Source organism: Erythrolamprus reginae, chromosome 2 (genome assembly GCF_031021105.1).
Source record: "Erythrolamprus reginae isolate rEryReg1 chromosome 2, rEryReg1.hap1, whole genome shotgun sequence".
NCBI lineage: Eukaryota > Metazoa > Chordata > Lepidosauria > Squamata > Dipsadidae > Erythrolamprus > Erythrolamprus reginae.
Genome location: NC_091951.1, coordinates 139,405,617 through 139,424,431, shown reverse-complemented (window position 1 = coordinate 139,424,431; position 18,815 = coordinate 139,405,617). Strand labels below are relative to the sequence as shown.

Sequence of the window (18,815 nt, the reverse complement as noted above, 5' to 3'; positions counted from 1 at the left end):
CAGCATCTTCCAGATTTCAGTTTTATCATACAGTGGGCATTTTTATTTGATCTTAGTGGGCTAACGGTACACTGTGGCTAAATACTTGAAATAAATTTACAAGAAAACACCGCAGAAAATTGCAGTGGTGAGCCATACTGTGCTGTACTTTGGTATGAGATTTATAAGATCGGTGATCCAGTTCACTTTGCCTTCTTTTCTATTCTGAGTTAGCTTTTAAAGTCTCCTCCTCAGCCATTCTTTCCTTTCCCTATCCTTGCTTTCAGATCCTCGATACCAAACACAATTTATGTACTGGTTTATTTACACAGCATTACTTTTCCTTTTCCATAGCAGTCAAAACAACATGCTACAGAAAGAGAAGTGGTTTAGCTTCAAACATGTCATCATGTTTGGATGACAATGCAGATACTTTATTACAATTTAATAAACGTAACTTGAATCTTTGGAACTTTTGGAATGCTATCATGAAATAGTGGTAACTAAGCTATTTCAAGTTGAAAAAATATCCAAGTTAGATTGTCTTAGCCATCCATTATAAGAAGCACAAAGGATTATTTTCTTAGATGTTGTTTCTGTTTTTTCTACAATGAAGAGATTACTGGCTAGGTGTTATACATGAAATATATTGTTTTACAGAGCTAATGATTTTTGTTTCTTTCAAAAACTACTTGACAACATACAATAAATTGGTAGAAATTTATTTTGTAAAATTATTCCCAGGGATTTCATCTGTTTAACATAGTCAAATATGTATAGAAATTGGTGTATGAATCAGGAATAGATAAAATAAAATTATTTTGCATAACTCACAGCTGAAACATTTTTGTATATTTAATCAAATTATTATTATAATATTTATTGAGATTAAACTTGAGAATTATTCATTTATTCAGCCCTTATGTCTGAAGCTGAAGTATTTATTTTTCACTGTAATGCACAATGGGGACTTACTGAATTTAGAATAATTCTCACTTTTTTTGCTTTTATTTTTATATAACCTGCTTCTACCACAGCTTCTTAAATATGGTGCTCTGTATACAACTGACCTTGATTCTCACCTTGCTCTGCAACTCTTGTAGGTATGATACATATGAACCCTATGATTCAAGGTCTGCAATGAATGACCGTGATCCGTACAGATCTGGCTATGATTACAGTGAGGCCAAACATGAAACTGACAATGCCTATGAAGGTCACTATGATAGCTCCTATGGCAACCGCAGGAACCAGTACCGCAACAGAGCACGTGACAACTTTGGCCATCGGGGTCAAAATTGGGCCAGAGATGGAAGAAATAACAGAGGCATGGCATCTTCCTATGGGCGTATGGGTGGACAATGGAATGACCCACCAGTACCAATGAGAGGACGGGGTCATGGCCCCAATAGACCACCATCACTTTTTTCCCACAAAGTATTTCCTGATTACAACATGTTCCGGGGTATGCGAGGTTTCTCTGGCAATATGCGTTTTGGAGGAGGCAGCATGAAACAACGAATGAGAAAAAACTGGAAAATGTGGGATGCAGATTTTAAAGTAAGTACCTATGCAATTTTCTACATATTTTTTAATGCCCAGTGTCAAACTCTCCTCAAAGAGTGGGTGGTAATTGTGGCTAGAAATGGCTTTGTGCAACTTTGTGTTGTGTACAAGTTATTTTCTGGATCTTGAGGCCCTGTGCTCAGTCACTCATGCCCTGCTCAGGTCTCATCAGGATTACTGCAGTGCACTCTACATTGGCCTACTCTTGAAGAGTATTTGGAAGCTACAATTGCTTCAGAATGCAGTGGCACAGACAGTTCTGAAGCCTCTAGGGTGGCACATGTAACACCACTGTTATGGAAGCTGCACTGGTTGTTCATCAATGTTAATTGGATAGCGACGGGGGCATATACATTTAATAAATAAATAGAATGCAAAGGTATCTGTTAAGTGATTTATTTATTATTTTAATTATAGGAAACAGTTTCCTTGTTTCAGATGTTTGCTTTTTTTAAAAAAAAACTATTCCTGGATACTCTCATTGCATCCCATATGTGAACCAATAATTTGGAGAAAAGTCCTTGGAGAAAAAATATTTCAGCTTTGTATGAAATAGACCAAATTAAATCTGAGCATGTTTTTAGCTGTTTGAGGTAATTTGAGTACAAAAAAGTATGTCTCAATATACATTTTTATTGATAATAAGAAAATAATTAGCTATTACCTAAGGCTAAATATACTCCTTTGTTTCTCTTCATAGAAGAAAAGAATAAAGAATGAGCCAACTGGTAATAAACGTAAACAAGCTAACAGTTCTGATGAACCTGATAGCAAAGCAGCAAAAACAGATAATTCAGATAACTCAGACTCTGATAATGGTAAGAACTTGCCTCTAAGGTTTACTTAGACTGAGAAATCCTGTTTTACTTTAATTGCATACCTAGAGTGACAATATAAAAACCAGTATTTTTTACTAAATGTTTCAGCTATTTTGTATTATGCATAGTCACCTGATATGCTGCTCTTTTTAGAAGAAGGGCCTGAAGGAGAAGCTGCTGAGAAGGGTTCTAAAAATGTGAGTTTGAATTTAGTCTTACTACAAAGATTATCATTCTCATTTTATATAATAGAGACAAAGGTTGGAAAGGATCCTTTGGCAAGCTAACCCTGTGTAGTGATGAATGATGTATTGTTCCTTCTTTTGTTGGACAAAGAACAAAGAGCAGAGGCTAGGGCAGTTTTGAAAGAATGCCTAAAGAACTCAACTCTCTCAAGGCAGTTTAATCCCTGAGCTGGAAACATCTACTTTACAGTAGGGTGTATATGAAAAGAGGTTTCTAAGGGGGCAGTTGTTCAATAGTATACTCTATATGCTACAATGATACAGCTGGTATAACTGATTTTTTTCCTAGTTTATTCAGTCAATTTTACTTTGATGGTTTCTACATCTTATTAGGCTTCTGAAGTACATAGAATATACCATAACTATAACCAAAATCCCACTTATATGAAGATTTATTAAACAATAGTGGTGGTTGTAAAAGAGAAATAATTGGTTAAATCTTTGGAGACCTAATCTGTGGAATGATAGCTTTGACAAGCTATTTTGTGGGTTTTTTGGTCCTTCAGAATAAAAACGTATACCAAATTGCTTTGAGGAATTAATGTGCAGGGAGTAAGTAAATAAGTGAAACTTGCTGGACATTCGAAGAGTTGGACTGCAGTTGGAAACACCTAGCAGAACATTAAATGAAATGGCTAGAAAAATTGAAATATAGAGTAGAGGTCAGCAGAAGTGTGAAATAAAGTTAGTGTTGAATGGTAGAATAGGGCTATTACATAATATATTGCTGAGGGGCCTGTGTATAATTGGTGTCCTGTACTTCATCTAATCTGTGAATGAGATATCACTTGCAAAAAAAGATTACACAAGATGAGAAATTGGGCTTATTGTACATACCTAAAACATACATTTTGTCTGAATTCCCTTCAAATGGATTTGCAATATACAATCTTCTTAGGACTTTGGAGATGTTCTAGTAAGAATACCAAAACTGAAAAAATGAGAAGAGCCCTAAAGGGCAAAATTTTTAAAAAGATTGGGCTCTGCTCTTCTTTATTTATATTACATTTAAATGTGGTTAAATAATTAGATGGAGAGAGCTAGCGTCTATATATATATATTCTTTCTCTCTCTCTCTCTCTCTACACAGTACAGGTAGTACTATAGTTACAACCACAATTCAGCTTAAAATTTCCAGTTCTAAGCAAGAAAGTTGTTACATGAATTTTGAACCATTTTATGACTTTTTGCCACAAGTTGTTAAATGAATTATGCAGTCATTAAGCAAATATGGCTTCCGCCATTGACTTTGCTGGCCAGAAACTGGTTGGGAAGGTTACAGTTGGTGATCATATGATTCTGTGACAGTGCAACAGTCATAAGTACATGTCAATTGGCATTGCCCAAATTTTGATCATGTGACAATAAGGAATGTTGGAATTGCTGTAAGTGTGAAAACCACTCATAAATAACTTTTTTCAGCACTGTTGTAACTGAGCGGTCATTAAAGGAATGATTGTAAGTCGAGTATAGGGATAATGAGCAAATAATTGGAATCTACCATTTGAAAACAACAAATTTCCAGGGATATAGGATAAGGACTTTTCCAGTCTGATGGATCAATTTAAAGACATACTTAATCTAATACAATTAAATCGAGCATTTCTGTAGAAAAAGTTAGTTATATAGTAAAATCTAGTTACCAAAAATAATTTAGAAATGTGACTATTATGCTTTAAAGTACCCACAAGTAATGCCCACAGAACTTTACTGAGCTGTGCTAAATAGGAATTCTTGGCAATGTGATTGCCTTGATATATTTCTTAATTAAAAAATGTAACAGAAATGAGTTAGTGACTTGAACAGAGATGGCAGCCTTTTATGACTTGCTTTTGCAGTTCTCTAATCATGTCAACTACCAATAATGTCAACTTCTAAAGGTTTGGTTTATCTTTCTATATAGTATTAGTAGCCATTGGTGTAAGACTACAGCCCAAAATTTCCATTGCTAAACAGAATAACACACTTATTAAAATGGTTACAGAAAACCAGCAATCTGGGGTACTCAGTATAGTTTGAGCAGTGCATCATATTGGGTGTTTGGATCGTGTAAACATATATAGTACAATCGAATTGATATGATAAAAATAACTATGCTGTGCAGATTTATTCTCTTTGAATGTAGCAATGGCACAGTTCTATATACCGTAGTTTTGAAGGAAAAGTGTAAAATAATGGATTTTTCCATTTTATGTATGTATTTTGTAGTTCTGCTATATTAGACATTCATTCATTCATTCATTCATTCATTCATTCATTCATTCATTCATTCATTCATTCATTCATTCGACTTCTATGCCACCCAATCCCGAAGGACTCAGTGGGGCATAGAAGTCTAAGATATTCTCATAATAATAGTATTCTCAATCTAATGACTTGGGAAATGAAAAAACTGAAACTACATTGAAGGACTGCATTGCTATTAGTGAGTTAAAATTAAAACACTTGATGAAGAACTGAATAATTAAATAGTAATAGAGAATGATGCATTATATATTCATCTATATTTTTGCTGTTATCATGTGGGCATTAGTATAAACTGCATTTTACTGATACTGATAAGCGTTAGCCTAGTGCAAGGGTGTCAAACTCGATTTCATTGATGGCCACATCAGAATTGTATTTAACCTCCAGGGCCCAGGGTGGGAATGGCCAGCTCCACATCACTCATGTCAAGGGCATCTGTGGTGGCCCGAGTGCTCTGCCAGAGAAAACAGGCTCCCAAGCTCTGTTTTGGTTGCCAAGGCCTCCTGCAACCCTCCACACGCAGCCCTCCCAAGCTCCATTTTCGCTGGGTTGGTCCTTTGTTATTTCATGGGTTGGTCCTTTGTTGTTTCCAAGGCAGCCTCGCAGGCCAAATCTAAGTACCCTGCGGGCAGAATCCGGCCTCCAGGCATTGAGTTTGACACCCCTGGCCTAGAGTGAAAAGAAAAAGCATTGCCAATTTGTATTTATGATTAAATAGAATGGCTAGCTCATCATAGGCCTTTCATTATATTGGGTTCTGTGCAAAGAGGATTGTGATTAAGTCAGCTGCCCCTGCTCTTTGCTCTGATGTTCATACATTATGTATAATTGTTGGTATATAACCAATTCACATGCACTTTATTTGTGTAATTCTGTTTACAGATTTGCAGTATCACTGTTTTACATTGTGTGTCAAAACTCTAGGATACTATTAACATAGATTTCTGTCAGAGATAGAGTTGGATGGTATACATCAATAGGGAAAGGACATCTGGCACATTTTCATTTTCCCATCATATACTTGAGTCTGCATATACAGTATTTTAAGAGGTTCCTTAACATAGCAATTTTCTGAAACTGAACAGATTTAAGATCAGACATATACTAAGTTTATTCATCCCCAAATTCAGAGCTAATTCTAATTCTAAGACTAATTGAATTTATTTTAAATAATCATTGTCTCAGAATAATTATAATTTCCTAAACTTGAAATCATAAGGATTGTATAGAATTTTGAAATTTGAACATTATATATTTCTGAGGGTTCATTGTCTGCAAAGAAGAAAGTATTAATTATTGCTAATATTAATCATACAATTATGTATTGTATGTTTAAACTTTATTATATTAATTAGCCTACTAGCATTTTGTCTCACTCTAAATCACCTTGATAGCTAAGAGATTTTCTGATTACTTGATCTGTTGTGATCTTGATTGTAAGCCCCATTCTTCATTGTTCTTAATTATAATTTCAGGAGGGAGAGGGAGATGGTGCTGAAGATGAAGAAAGAAAAGAAGAATCAGAGAAAGGCAAGTATAAATATGTGTAGATTTCTGTTTTCTTAGCAAAAACTGAGATTATGAAAATTAATAAATACTTGTTTTATTTTAAATGGAAGTATTTCATTCTTCCTTAATGCAAAGTTTCTTTACAGGTTAGGCCATAATCTATCTTAAGAAAACTATATTGTTGTCTCAATATTTGTGAATTTAAATTCATCATAATCAAAATGCTTACTGGTAAATTAATAGAGTTGCAAAATACTGTATATTGGAAAATGGTAAATCTTACATTTCCGTAGAACTAATTTTATTCTTTCTTAATGTAAATATATTGTTTTGAACTTTTGATTTCCAAGATCAGTGCAATTTCAGCAATAAATTAATTACTGGTAATTAACAAATTAATTACATTCCAAACCTCCTTCCTTTTACAATTATATGCTGTGAGCTGCCCTGAGTCTTTGCAGAGGGGCGGCATACAAATCTAATAAATAAATAAATAATTGTCTTGGAGTGTGTGTGTGTTAATCTTTGACCTTTAAAGGCCTATGTATCTTATCATTTTAATTAGTTAATATTCTTTAATTAGGTTAGATTCTTTTAATTAGCTAAATTAATGTTATTTATTTTAATTCTAATGATAAATAATGTATCATGAGAATAATAATGGTATAATTGAATAGGATTCTTTTTAAGAATGATAGTTACTGTTATCAAACTATATGTGAAGATGTGGACTGGATTGGTCCGTTTTAACAGGAAGTTGCAGATTCCAGATTTCTTCACGAGCATTCTGAGGAACTTTCCACCTAAGTCAATTTATTTATTTATTTGATTGATTGAAGTCATTTGACCATATATGATATGAAATTTAAAATCTTGAAAATAAGTAAATTATTGGTAATTTACTATTGCAATCAGATTCATATTTTCTGTGTTAATAACTCTTGGTCACCTGCCACATAGAAATTCTAATTCTTGAAACCTTACTACATTTCAAAACTGAGGTTATAGATGTAACTATAAAATCATTTTGCATCCTTCATATGAGTCATAATGTCTAAAGGCATCAAGGGATGTGAGCCCAAAATTCGATGGTGATAGAACAAGGGTATTCCCTTTAAGGAAATGTCTAACTCCTGATCAGCACATTGAACAATGCACTTGTAACCAATCTTTTACAACCAAAAGAAATTAGTTTCATAGTTTCTAAACCCACCTAGTGCTAATTAGTAATAGCATGAAAAGGTGGCATGAGTAAATATGTTCATATGCTTCTTTAAAGTTGTTATAAGCAATTGTATATTGTGTGTATATATATATTTAGGTGCTCTGACAATTCAAGAAGAAATCAGCCAAATTAAGCGCAAATTGCAGGCTGGGAAGAAAACTCAAGAGAGACAAAAAAAACGATACCGTGATCGTATGGTAGAAAGGTAAGCTGTTTCTTTGAGAAATCTTGACTCAATAGCAATAGCACTTAGACTAATATACTGCTCCACAGTTTATGATTGTTAACATATTTCCTCCAACAATCTGGGTCCTCATTTTATGGACCTCAGAAAGATAAGAGGCTGTGTCAGCCTTGAGCTGTATCATGATCGAACTCCAGGCTGTGGGCAGTGTTAGACTTTAATACTGCATTCTAACTACCATGCCACCAGGGCTCTTTGTTAGTATTTAGATTGTCTATTTTTGTATGGTAGTCTTTTCTCTTTCAGATTTGATTATTTCATTGCATTTACATGTTTTGATTTGTAAAACAATATATCCAAACTCTGTTAACATAAGGAAAGCTGACTTAATGAAAGTTGACTTGATGTCTTATTTTTAATGTAGGATTAGGAATAACTGTAAAAGAGAAACAATTTACAGAGGAAAGAAACTGATATTTTTCATAATTCTGCCTTGCAGTGAGGGTTTTTTTAAACTGGAATTTTGATCAATTATACAGAGGGAAAATAAGCAGATTTAAGATTAGGGCACTGATGGTCCCAGCAATTCCCAAGTTATGTTTAGGGACAGATGATTTGCAGAGAGTAGAATGATAAAACTTCTGGATGGTTTTACAAAGCACAACATATGGAGATCCTTTCTATACTGGAAAAGATGATTCCTATCCAAAATATATCAGCTTCTCTTTCTAAATTCAAGAGAAGTTCCCAATGATTATACTGCACCAAAAAAGCAAATTGTCAGATAATTGTTTTATTTGCTATTTCTACAGAATTCAGTTTGTATGTTCATTGTGCAAGTATCGCACTTTCTATGAAGATGAGATGACCAATCATTTGGAAAGCAAATTTCATAACGAACATTTTACATTTGTTGGAACCAAGCTACCTAAACAAACTGCTGATTTCCTGCAGGTGAGTTTTCTCTTAAACTTGCTTTCTACTCATATTTCCAAACGAACTAGTGATACTTTCCTATGAAAGAAATCAAGGGATGGTAGCCCTTGCTTAATAATCCCTTGTTCAGTGATCATTTGAAGTTATAACAGTAGTGAACTAAGAGATTTGTGGCCATTTCTCAAAGTTGCAGCCATTATAACACTCTTGCAGTAACATGATCTTAACCCGAGCACTTGGCAACCAGGACCTAATTACAACAGTTGCAGTATCCCATTATTACATGATCCTACTTACAGCCTATGCATCCTGCTTCCAATAAGCAAAATCAATAGAGAAACTTCCAATAATTTGCAAGTACAGTAATGGTCACATGATATGGTACTTAGGAATACAATAAGAACTACCTGCATATCTCAGCAGTCATGTGACTCCCCCCTTTACATTACAATCACAGTGCTCAGTGACAGTTTGCAGTCCCAATTACAATAATTAACTGTGGACTACCTATATATATCAGAAAATAATTGTTTACTTGTGTTTTTTTTACCATAAAGTAAAATTTGATTGCTTTGCTCTTTCTTTTTAATACTTAGAAAGAAATGAAAATGTAGCTTCAGAGAAATTGGGATAGAAATTGAGAATGGAGTTTGATTAAAAGGCCTACTCTGAATTTTATTAGCATTCAGTTTAAGATTAACTTTACTTTTCTTCAATGCAGGAATATGTAGCTAACAAAACAAAGAAGACAGAAGAACGTCGTAAAGCAATTGAAGATATTAATGCAGTTATACAACAGATTTACAAAGACCAAGATCTTACACAAGGTATATATGTTTTTGATCTGAAAGTACAGTGGAACCCCGACATACGAAATTAATTGGTTCCGGAAGGAGCCTCGTACGTCGAAAAGTTCGTATGTTGAAACATTGTTTCCCATAGGAAATAATGGAAAAGCGATTAATGCCTGAAAGCCCGAGGGCTGAGGGGAAAAGATATCGGCTGAGGGGTGCCCGGTGCTTCCCGGCGAGGAGGAGGAGGAGCTGGAAGTTCGCCAGGAGTCAGCAGAGAAGAGGCGCACCTGTTTTAAAAGATCGCAGCCGGCCTGGAGGGGCTTTCCAGCAACCCCCGAACCCGGGTTGGGGGCTCGGGGGTTGCTGGAAAGCCCCCCCAGACCGGCTGCGATCTTTTAAAACAGGCGCGCCGCTTCTCCACTGACTCCTGGCGAACTTCCCCGCTTTAGGAGTCAGCGGAGAAGCGGTGCGCCTGTTTTAAAACATCGCAGCCGGCCTGGAGGGGCTTTCCAGCAACCCCCAACCCGGGCTCGGGGGTTGCTGGAAAGCCCCTCCAGGCCGGCTGCGATATTTTAAAACAGGCGCGCCGCTTCTCCGCTGACTCCTGGCGAACTTCCCCGCTTTAGGAGTCAGCGGAGAAGCGGTGCGCCTGTTTTAAAACATCGCAGCTGGCCTGGAGGGGCTTTCCAGCAACCCCCGAGCCCGGGTTGGGGGCTCGGGGGTTGCTGGAAAGCCCCCCCAGACCGGCTGCGATCTTTTAAAACTGGCGTGCCGCTTCTCCGCTGACTCCTGGCGAACTTCCCCGCTTCAGGAGTCAGCGGAGAAGCCGTGCGCCTGTTTTAAAACATCGCAGCCGGCCTGGTGGGGCTTTCCAGCAACCCCCGAACCCCCAACCCGGGCTCGGGGGTTGCTGGAAAGCCCCCCCAGGCCGGCTCCGATCTTTTAAAACAGGCGCGCGGCTTGTCCGCTGACTCCTAAAGCGGGGAAGTTCGCCAGGAGTCAGCGGAGAAGCGGCGCGGCTGTTTTAAAAGATCGGAGCCGGCCTGGGGGGGCTTTCCGGCAACCCCCGAGCCCCCAACCCGGGCTCGGGGGTTGCTGGAAAGCCCCCCCAGGCCGGCTCCGATCTTTTAAAACAGCCGCGCCGCTTCTCCGCTGACTCCTGAAGCGGGGAAGTTCCTGAAAGGGACGGAGAAAGCCCTCTCTCGCAGCGAAAGCACTCCCAGCCAGGGGGCTGCGAGAGAGGGCTTTCTCCGTCCCTTTCAGGAAAGCGCGCCGCGCCCCTCTCGCAGCCCCCAAGAAGGGGTTTTTTGCTTTTTTTTTTCCCCGCCTCACGGGAGAGAGAGAGAGAGAGCAGCGCCCTGTCAGTTCCGAGCTGTGAGAGGGGCGCGGCGCGCTTTCACGAAAGGGACGGAGGAAGCCCTCTCTCGCAGCCCCCTGGCTGGGAGCGCTTTCGCTGCGAGAGAGGGCTTTCTCCGTCCCTTTCAGGAAAGCGTTCAGATCCCCCCACCCCCAGCAGAAGCCAAGGACCCGCAGAGTGGGGCAGCAGGGGAGGCGACCGCCTCTCCACTCACCAAGTGCCGGGATACGAGCTGAGAAGAGCCGGGCTGGTTTGCTTTCCTTCCTTCCCGCGCTGATGTAGAGCAAAGTGTCACGCCCCCCTGACGCTTTTGGCGGCAAAAGAGCCCAGCGTTGCTTCGGAAGCCGCCGAAAGCGTCAGGGGGGCCTGACGCTTTGCTCTGCATCAGCGCCGGAAGGAAGGAAAGCAAACCAGCCCGGCTCTTCTCAGCTCGTATCCCGGATTTGAGCTCGGGAGACGAACAGAAATGTCTCTCCCCTCCCAGCTCTTATCTCGAGTAGCTCGTAAGTAGAGCTGCTCGTATGTCGAGGTTCCACTGTATCTTAAAATTCAGGTATAAAGTGATGTATATTTTTTTCCTTTTTTGTATAACTATTATAAAAATGCCATAGAGTGCTGATTAGCAAATGCTTCATTATTCTCTATATGTTGATCCTAAATTCTGCTGGCTAAGATCTCTTGAGTCATGATATACAGGACCATATAGAAACATTTTTTTTTCAAATTGGTATAATAATGAGTTAAGTTTTCTAGGCATACACAGCTTTGGAAGCTCTCTTCATATGCACATAATTTCATAGCTACTTCATGGAAAAGGATGTACAATCTTATTACAAGCAATTTCAGGATATTTTACAGAATAGGGATGTTTCTTAGAAAAATATTTTTATTTATAAGTGACAATTGCCCTAAAAAATGAAGGTCTATTTCCCCGGCTTCAATTTTCTAATTTGTGGATAGCTTTCCATCTTTTTTTATTATTCAGTTCCATCAATATTTGCTAAATTCATTTTTAAAATTAATCTGGTGATATTGTTGGAATCTTATTAGATGATTCAATGTGTCTAGGTTCCTTGATAAACAGATGTATTATTATGTGGTAATGCATATTCTCCTACAAGCTGTAATATATGATGGACTTTATTTTACTTAGATATAGGTATGGAACATTTTGTTAAAAAAGTGGAGGCTGCTCACTGTGTTGCCTGTGACCTTTTCATCCCAATGCAATATGGAATCATCCAGAAACATCTGAAATCTCTTGATCATAATCACAACCGCAGAGTAAGTGTTTGTTTGTTTATCCATCCAATTTATATAACTGCCCATCTCACAAATGATAAACCCCAGGTGTGTGTGTTATAAAACAAATGTAAACAGTTTATACGTTAAAAAGTATAAAAATAAAGCCAAAACAAAGAATATTAAATGAATGAATATTAAAAATAGTGGAGCCACTTTACTGTCCCCAGATCTGGGGGACATCCGGAAGTTCAAGACCAACTTCACTTCAAGGAGAAGACTTCTGCTGGGCACCACAGCAGAAAAGGCCCATTGCTAGAACCCCCCAAATGTAACTCCTAGGTAATGGAACCCATATTATTCCCTTTCTGCTGGAACTAATAGGTAGATTAAATCAGTAAGAGGTGCTCCCACACAGAACCCAGTGCCATGCCATGAAGAGCTTTGGAGGTCAACACCAGCAGTTTGAATTGAACCCAGCTCAAACTGGCAACCAATACAGCTCATGAAGAAACCCACATCATTGCTACCACTGCTGTATTTCACTCTGATTGAAATTTTTAGATACTCCTCAGAGGTAGCCCAAGGTAGAGTACATTACAGTAGTTAACTGGGAAGTGGCCAAGGAATGAGTGACCATGATTAAGTCGTCCTGATGTAGGAATAGGTGCAACTGGCACACAGTATTAACTTGTGCAAAATGTTTTCTTAGTCACAATTGCTATTATCTTTGAGCAGGAGTCATGACTCCCCAGATTGTGCATACATCTAGTACTAAAATGATAAAGTCCTAAAACCAGAAGGGATCAAAGCTCAAAGCTACTCAGTGTTGGCAGGATTTAGTTGAAGCTATTGTTCAGACCTTCGTAAACTCCAGACATCATGGTAGGATATCCACAGCCAATCCCCTTCTCAGGTTCTCGCCCTGAAGGGAAGCATAGGGATAAAACATTCACCTGACAAATTTGGGTATTGACTTCCACTTGCTAAGAGAGTTGTAATAATTTCCTGGTGATGCCCTCTCTGCTCGGCTGAGTCCTCCAGTTTTTACAACTGAGGCTGTTTTTACAAGGAGGATGTTTTTACTCAGCTCCAGCAAATTGAAGTAAAATTAAAAAAAAATTCTGGAATTCTTTGCCAGCCTTTACAATCTGTTTTGAAGATTAGTGAAAGAAAATAATAAAAACAAGGAGCAGGCAAGGATCAAGGATTTCAGCTCTGCTACCTGCAGCTGCCAATGAGTCAGTGTGATTGTTCCAGCCTCTGGTGCGATGGCTTCCACCAGATGGGATCCCCCTAGAAGTCTATTTTCTGGGCTCATCCCTTTAAAAAGCCAACTGTCAGCTGAGAGCAGCCATTTTGAATTTACAATTGGCATTGCTTTCTTAATTGGTGCCTGCAGGGTAATTTTTATTCCTTCAGTGCATTTTGGGGCATATTTTCATTTTTCATTGCTAGCTGGAAGTAGTTACTGAGCAGGATTAACCTCATCAACACCTTAATCATCTGCGGGGGTCAGGATCTGGAGGGAAACTCCAGCTTCAAGATGGTGGATTGCAGTTTATCTAGAAGAGCCAGTGGAGATAAAGTGGCTGGGAATATTGTCTTCCATGGGTGAAGTCAGTCTTAGTAGGCCCAAGACAATCACAACTGCCGAGGGCTCCTCAGTAGCAGACAAGGGTGCAGAGAGGCGTCAGGGGGCCTTGGAATGCCAATTTGCCAAGGTTTCCAAGCTAGCAGAGGCTGCAGGCCACAATCTGAGGAGATATTTCCAGAGAGGGCACGCTCTCCACTTCCTGAGCTTTCTTCCCAATCTTTTGGGGAAAGGCACCTAGGATGACCAGCAGAGGGCCCAGAGGAGCAGGCAGCCCTTGCCTCTCTTCCTCCATACAGGGAAGAGCATTTTCTACCCCTGGCATGCACTTCTGATGTGGATCCTTCTACAGTAGTAGAAGCAACATTTACCCCAACATCAGCAGGGCTCAGCATTGCAGAGGGCCAAGGACCCGTTTTGCCTCAAGATTTAAGAGAAATTATTGCTCTGGGGATTGCTTCGGACCTTAACCAACAAGCCCTTATTCAACCCTATCCTCTTGTGTGAATCTTCAACCCGCTGTGCACCAGCATCACGCAGGGGCCACTCAACTTTCCGTCCTTTGGTCCATAGTGAGGAATCTATCAGGGAGGATGAGGAGATGGGTGATCAAGAGTTATCTGAGGACAAAAGGGTCATCCCAGGAAAATCCACCATTACGGATTTATTCTGCCTCCCCTTATTTAAATCATTATTGTACAAGGCCAAGCCTTTGCCAACATGGAACTAATCTCAGTCTCACTCTCGCGTTCAAGTGCCTGCTGCTCCCTGCAGCTCCACCATGAAAAGGCACCGCATGCGTGTGGGCATGGCAATGCAATATCTACAGCCAGAGAGCAAACACAATCTGTCTTCAACCAGCTCCCCCCAAAAGTTGAAAAAGCCTAACTGAAGTCCAGTACAAGTCTAAAGTCAAACCCAATCCAGGTAAATGACCAAAAAAAATTAAAATAGTGATATTAATTGTTCATAATAAATGCCTGTTCATTTCAAAATAAAATTAAGCAAAAGTCTGTTCCATTTCAAAATAACTGGATAATATTGTATATATTAGTATTTTAGTTTTTATTTATTATTTATTTTATTTATTACATAAGGCCTCCCATATTTTAATTTCTGTGATTGAAGATGCAGTTTCCTTTTTGATTTTGTACATTTCTTACTATACAAAACTTATAGACATCTTTGCTTCTTAATAAACTGTTTTCTTTGAGTTCTTTGTCTTGAAGCTAACAGAATCTTTATGTGAGTGGTTCAGATACATTTGTTCTGATGGTCATTGTAACTTATTAAAAAAGACTAATTATGAAACTTAATTGATTGACACATGCAGGGTACTTGCTTTTTGTTATAGCTGAACCTAAGCCTCTTCCTTTACCATGTCCTCCTTTAAGTGAATGATTAACATTAAGTGAATGTCGCTTTGAAATGAAAAAGATATACGTTCATGTTGTAAATAATGATATGCATAATTTCTTTTTGTTGTTGGTTTTGTTTTCTAGGCAATGATGGAACAGTCCAAGAAATCGTCATTAGTAGTTGCAAGAAGTATTCTTAACAATAAATTTATCAGTAAAAAATTGGAGAGGTATCTAAAGGTAAGTAACAAAAAAAATCTGATACCTACTTTTAGTTGGGTAATATTTTTTTCAGTATACTGCTAATGTTTGCATTATGTTTGTGCTTATTCTCTCCTTTTGGAAACTTTATGTAGGGGCATTATCAATATATGTTTTGGTTGGAACATCATGGTTTCCAAAATAGATCTATTCAGTTTCATCCTTAACCAATTATTGTTTTTTATGTTGAGACCTCAACCACAAAGACCATTTCACAAAATAAATCTGGAGAGTATCAGCATTCTGCCAACATTATCAAAATGATTAGAGAAACAATAGAAATTACAAGGATCTAACTAATTCATACCAGAAAAATGGCAATTAGTTCCATTTACATGGCAGTTAGCTATAGATTGTAGGCATTCTGTTCCACTAAATTCATACCACATATAAGACTGCCATCGATTGCCCACGTTAAGTTTTAGATATGGTTTGAAGCATGGCTAGCAAAATGTTAGTACATATTCAACAGTTCCAGCTGTTCCTTTCTTCCAATCCAATATGCATTCCAAATCTGGAACAGAAACATCATTAATCTATTAAAACAGAACAGTTTCATTGGCCATTAGTGGAATTATGCAATTTGATTATTTTCAAGTGTCATTTCCATGGCATTAATGAAAATTACTACCCCCCAGTTATATATTTATATAAGGCATATATTTTTATAATTCTGGGGATTGATAATTTCTGACTAAACTGTCCAAAACTCAGTACAGTTTTGTATTTTATAGGGTGAGAATCCCTTCACAGATGATCCTGAAGAGAAAGAGGAACATGAAGAAAGTGAGGCAGGAACAAGTGGGATCATTGAGGAAAAAGCAGCTGAAGATGAAGGAAACCTAAATGATGAGCAAAGTAAAAGTGATGACAATCCTTCGGAGGAAAATCCAGTGGCTGATAAAAGTGCAGAAAATAAAGGTGACGGAGAAGAAGGACAAATGGAGGAACAGAATTTGACCACATCTCAAGAAGGTGCTACCGAACAGAATACAGAACATGAAGAAGAAAAAGAAGTAGCACAAGAGAAACAAAACATTGTACCTTCAGAGAAGATGGAACCACCTGATGAGTGAACTTGCAAAGAAGGTTGAATCATTTTGAGACTCTGCATTAAATCTTCTAAAACCATACCTGTATTTGTGACACACCATGGCACGTGGCTTTTGGTTCTCATTGACCTCACTTTCACCTAGTTAACAGCCTTTATTTGTAAAGTGTTTTTGAAAATGGCTTTTTTAACCAAATTTTCATTGTATTAGCTAGATTTTGTGCAGTACAATTTTTAAGTGGCTTTGTACTAGGAAGTATACCTTTTTTTAGTAAATAATCAAAATCAAATTTTGTCAATTGGCTTATACAATGCTAAAACCTGGAAGGATAAATAACCTCTAAATTTTCCCATTTACTTTTGTATATAGTTCCATGTTTTAGTTCCATAGCTAGTCTTGTCTGAAAATGTCAGTAGCAGAATTCTGGGTTTTAAATTCTGCATGATTGGAATATCTTCCATGCAAGTGTAGCATTCTTCTATCTTTTTACTTTTAATATTCAACAAAGACTTTGGTCAGCACAATAATTTTGCCGTGCGTTTATTTAAATGGGAACATTTGCAATAGTTAATTATAAAACATTATTAGGGCTCTATGTGTAAGTTTTTGACAGAAGCAGTAAGCTTGTTATTGTGCAGAAAGCCTGAAGGAGAAATAAATGCATTCTGGCACTTTCCAAAAATGCAATTTATGTTATTATCTGTTTGTGATCAGGAGGTTTTCTTAGTTTCTGCTTATTTTAGATGGATGTTCTGAAAATGAAGTCTGTAGCAGCCCAACAAAAATCTACTGATGAAGAGTGTTACAAAACATTAAATATTCCCTTCAAAGCAGTTCTTCAAGTTGTCTCATTTTAAATCCTCCAAATCATCTCTACTACATTTGTCAAGAATATAGTATTGCTTCATTGTTCCTTTGTTAATTAAGAATTGCAGGCATTAATGCCATAAGTTTATTTCAACTCTTGCTGCTACCCGAATTGCTTGCCAAGCAATAGCGGTACAGATTCTGATATTCTTGTTCATGCTCAATTTATTATCCTCTCATTTCTCTTTATGTACATGCCTTCCTCCTGTAGTGGAGATCAAGCAATGGACCTGAAAATATTCAATGGACATATTTTTCTGGAAATCTGCTACATTAGCAAAGACAAGGGTGAGTGAAGGAATCATTACATATTGAGTGGAGACCTTTCTGCTATATACTACTACATCTTGCTTAAAACTCAAACACCAAATAATTGGTGGAACATGTAAAAAGAGGTTTTGTGAGTAAAAGGCATTTATCAAAGTTTCTGTATTGCTTATTCTTAATGTATAATGACCCAAGTATTCATAGTGATAGCTTTGTCTTGTACTCAATCAAGTTGTAGATAATAACACATTTTATGAATGTTGGGAGTACTGAAATTCCAAAATAAATTTGTATTTATACATATGGGTTGGTATCGTAAAAGGTATTAGCGGTTGGGCTGAACAAGGAATACGAAGTTTACAAAGCAATTTTGAGGTATTTTCTGGAAATAATTGTCAAAGACAGAAGTTGCTAATATAGTATTGAAGTAAGTAGTTCATCTTCTTCCAACATTTGGGATCACATACATGCCAGTGGTATGTTTTTGCAAAATGGTATTAACTGGTATGAGAATTTTCTTTACATCGATCTGAATGTTTATCAAGCCACATGTTAATTCCAAATGAATAGCACTTACCATTACCTTAGAACTGTGATGGCGAACCTATGGTACATGTGGCACGCGGAGCCATATCTGATGGCACGTGAGGCATTGCCCTATGTCCACTCCAGCGTGCATGTTTGCTGGCCAGCTGATTTTCGGCCTTCCGGAGGGTTGGGGGAGGCCATTTCGCCCTCCCCGGACTTCAGGAAAGTCTCCAGAGCCTGTGGATGGTGAAAAACTGACACAACGGGCCTACAAATAAACTTCTGATAGGGCCTTTGGGCCATTTTTTTGCCCTCCCCAGGCTTCAGGAAAGGGGGTGGGGGGTGGAGTTTGCATGCATGTACTGGGGAGAGCATTATGGATGTGGGCATGTGCTATTGTGCATTTGCCTGCTCTTTTGGCACCTAAGCAAAAAAAAAGGTTTGCTATCACTGCTTTAGAATAACTCAAATGCATTATTTCTTGGACTATTAGTAAATTGGTAGACAAATTTACTCATAGTCTGAGTAATTATACTTGGGATTCAGCCTTACTATATATTGAAATAAACATAAAATAAATCTATATTTTCATATAACTTTAAAACCAGGGATGTTCTTTTTATTATTATATTTTTATTCTGCTTTTTTTATATATAACTCAAGGGGAAAGATAATTATCTTGCCTCCTGTTTTCCTCACAACAACCACTCTGCAAGGTGAGTTGTTCTGAGAGAGTGAGTGATTCACCCAGCCACTTTTCATGCCTAACAGGCCTGGAACTCTTAA

General features: G+C 38.0%; 1 protein-coding gene across 3 annotated transcripts in view; it reads left to right on the top strand.

Moving 5' to 3' along the window:
- AKAP8L (A-kinase anchoring protein 8 like) overlaps window positions 1–17,200 on the top strand; it is a 33,110-nt gene extending 15,910 nt beyond the window's left edge. For 2 of the 3 annotated variants that reach the window (XM_070739654.1, XM_070739652.1), the window contains exons 4-13: window positions 1,083–1,539; window positions 2,246–2,363; window positions 2,517–2,560; window positions 6,331–6,385; window positions 7,686–7,794; window positions 8,586–8,727; window positions 9,431–9,536; window positions 12,014–12,144; window positions 15,199–15,294; window positions 16,050–17,200. In XM_070739654.1, the coding sequence (XP_070595755.1) occupies window positions 1,083–1,539; window positions 2,246–2,363; window positions 2,517–2,560; window positions 6,331–6,385; window positions 7,686–7,794; window positions 8,586–8,727; window positions 9,431–9,536; window positions 12,014–12,144; window positions 15,199–15,294; window positions 16,050–16,391 (1,600 nt within the window). In that variant the 3' untranslated portion in view covers window positions 16,392–17,200. The remainder of the gene's footprint in view (window positions 1–1,082; window positions 1,540–2,245; window positions 2,364–2,516; window positions 2,561–6,330; window positions 6,386–7,685; window positions 7,795–8,585; window positions 8,728–9,430; window positions 9,537–12,013; window positions 12,145–15,198; window positions 15,295–16,049) is intronic. The other variant, XM_070739653.1, reaches the window with a different exon arrangement.
- Window positions 17,201–18,815: the final 1,615 nt, after the last annotated feature.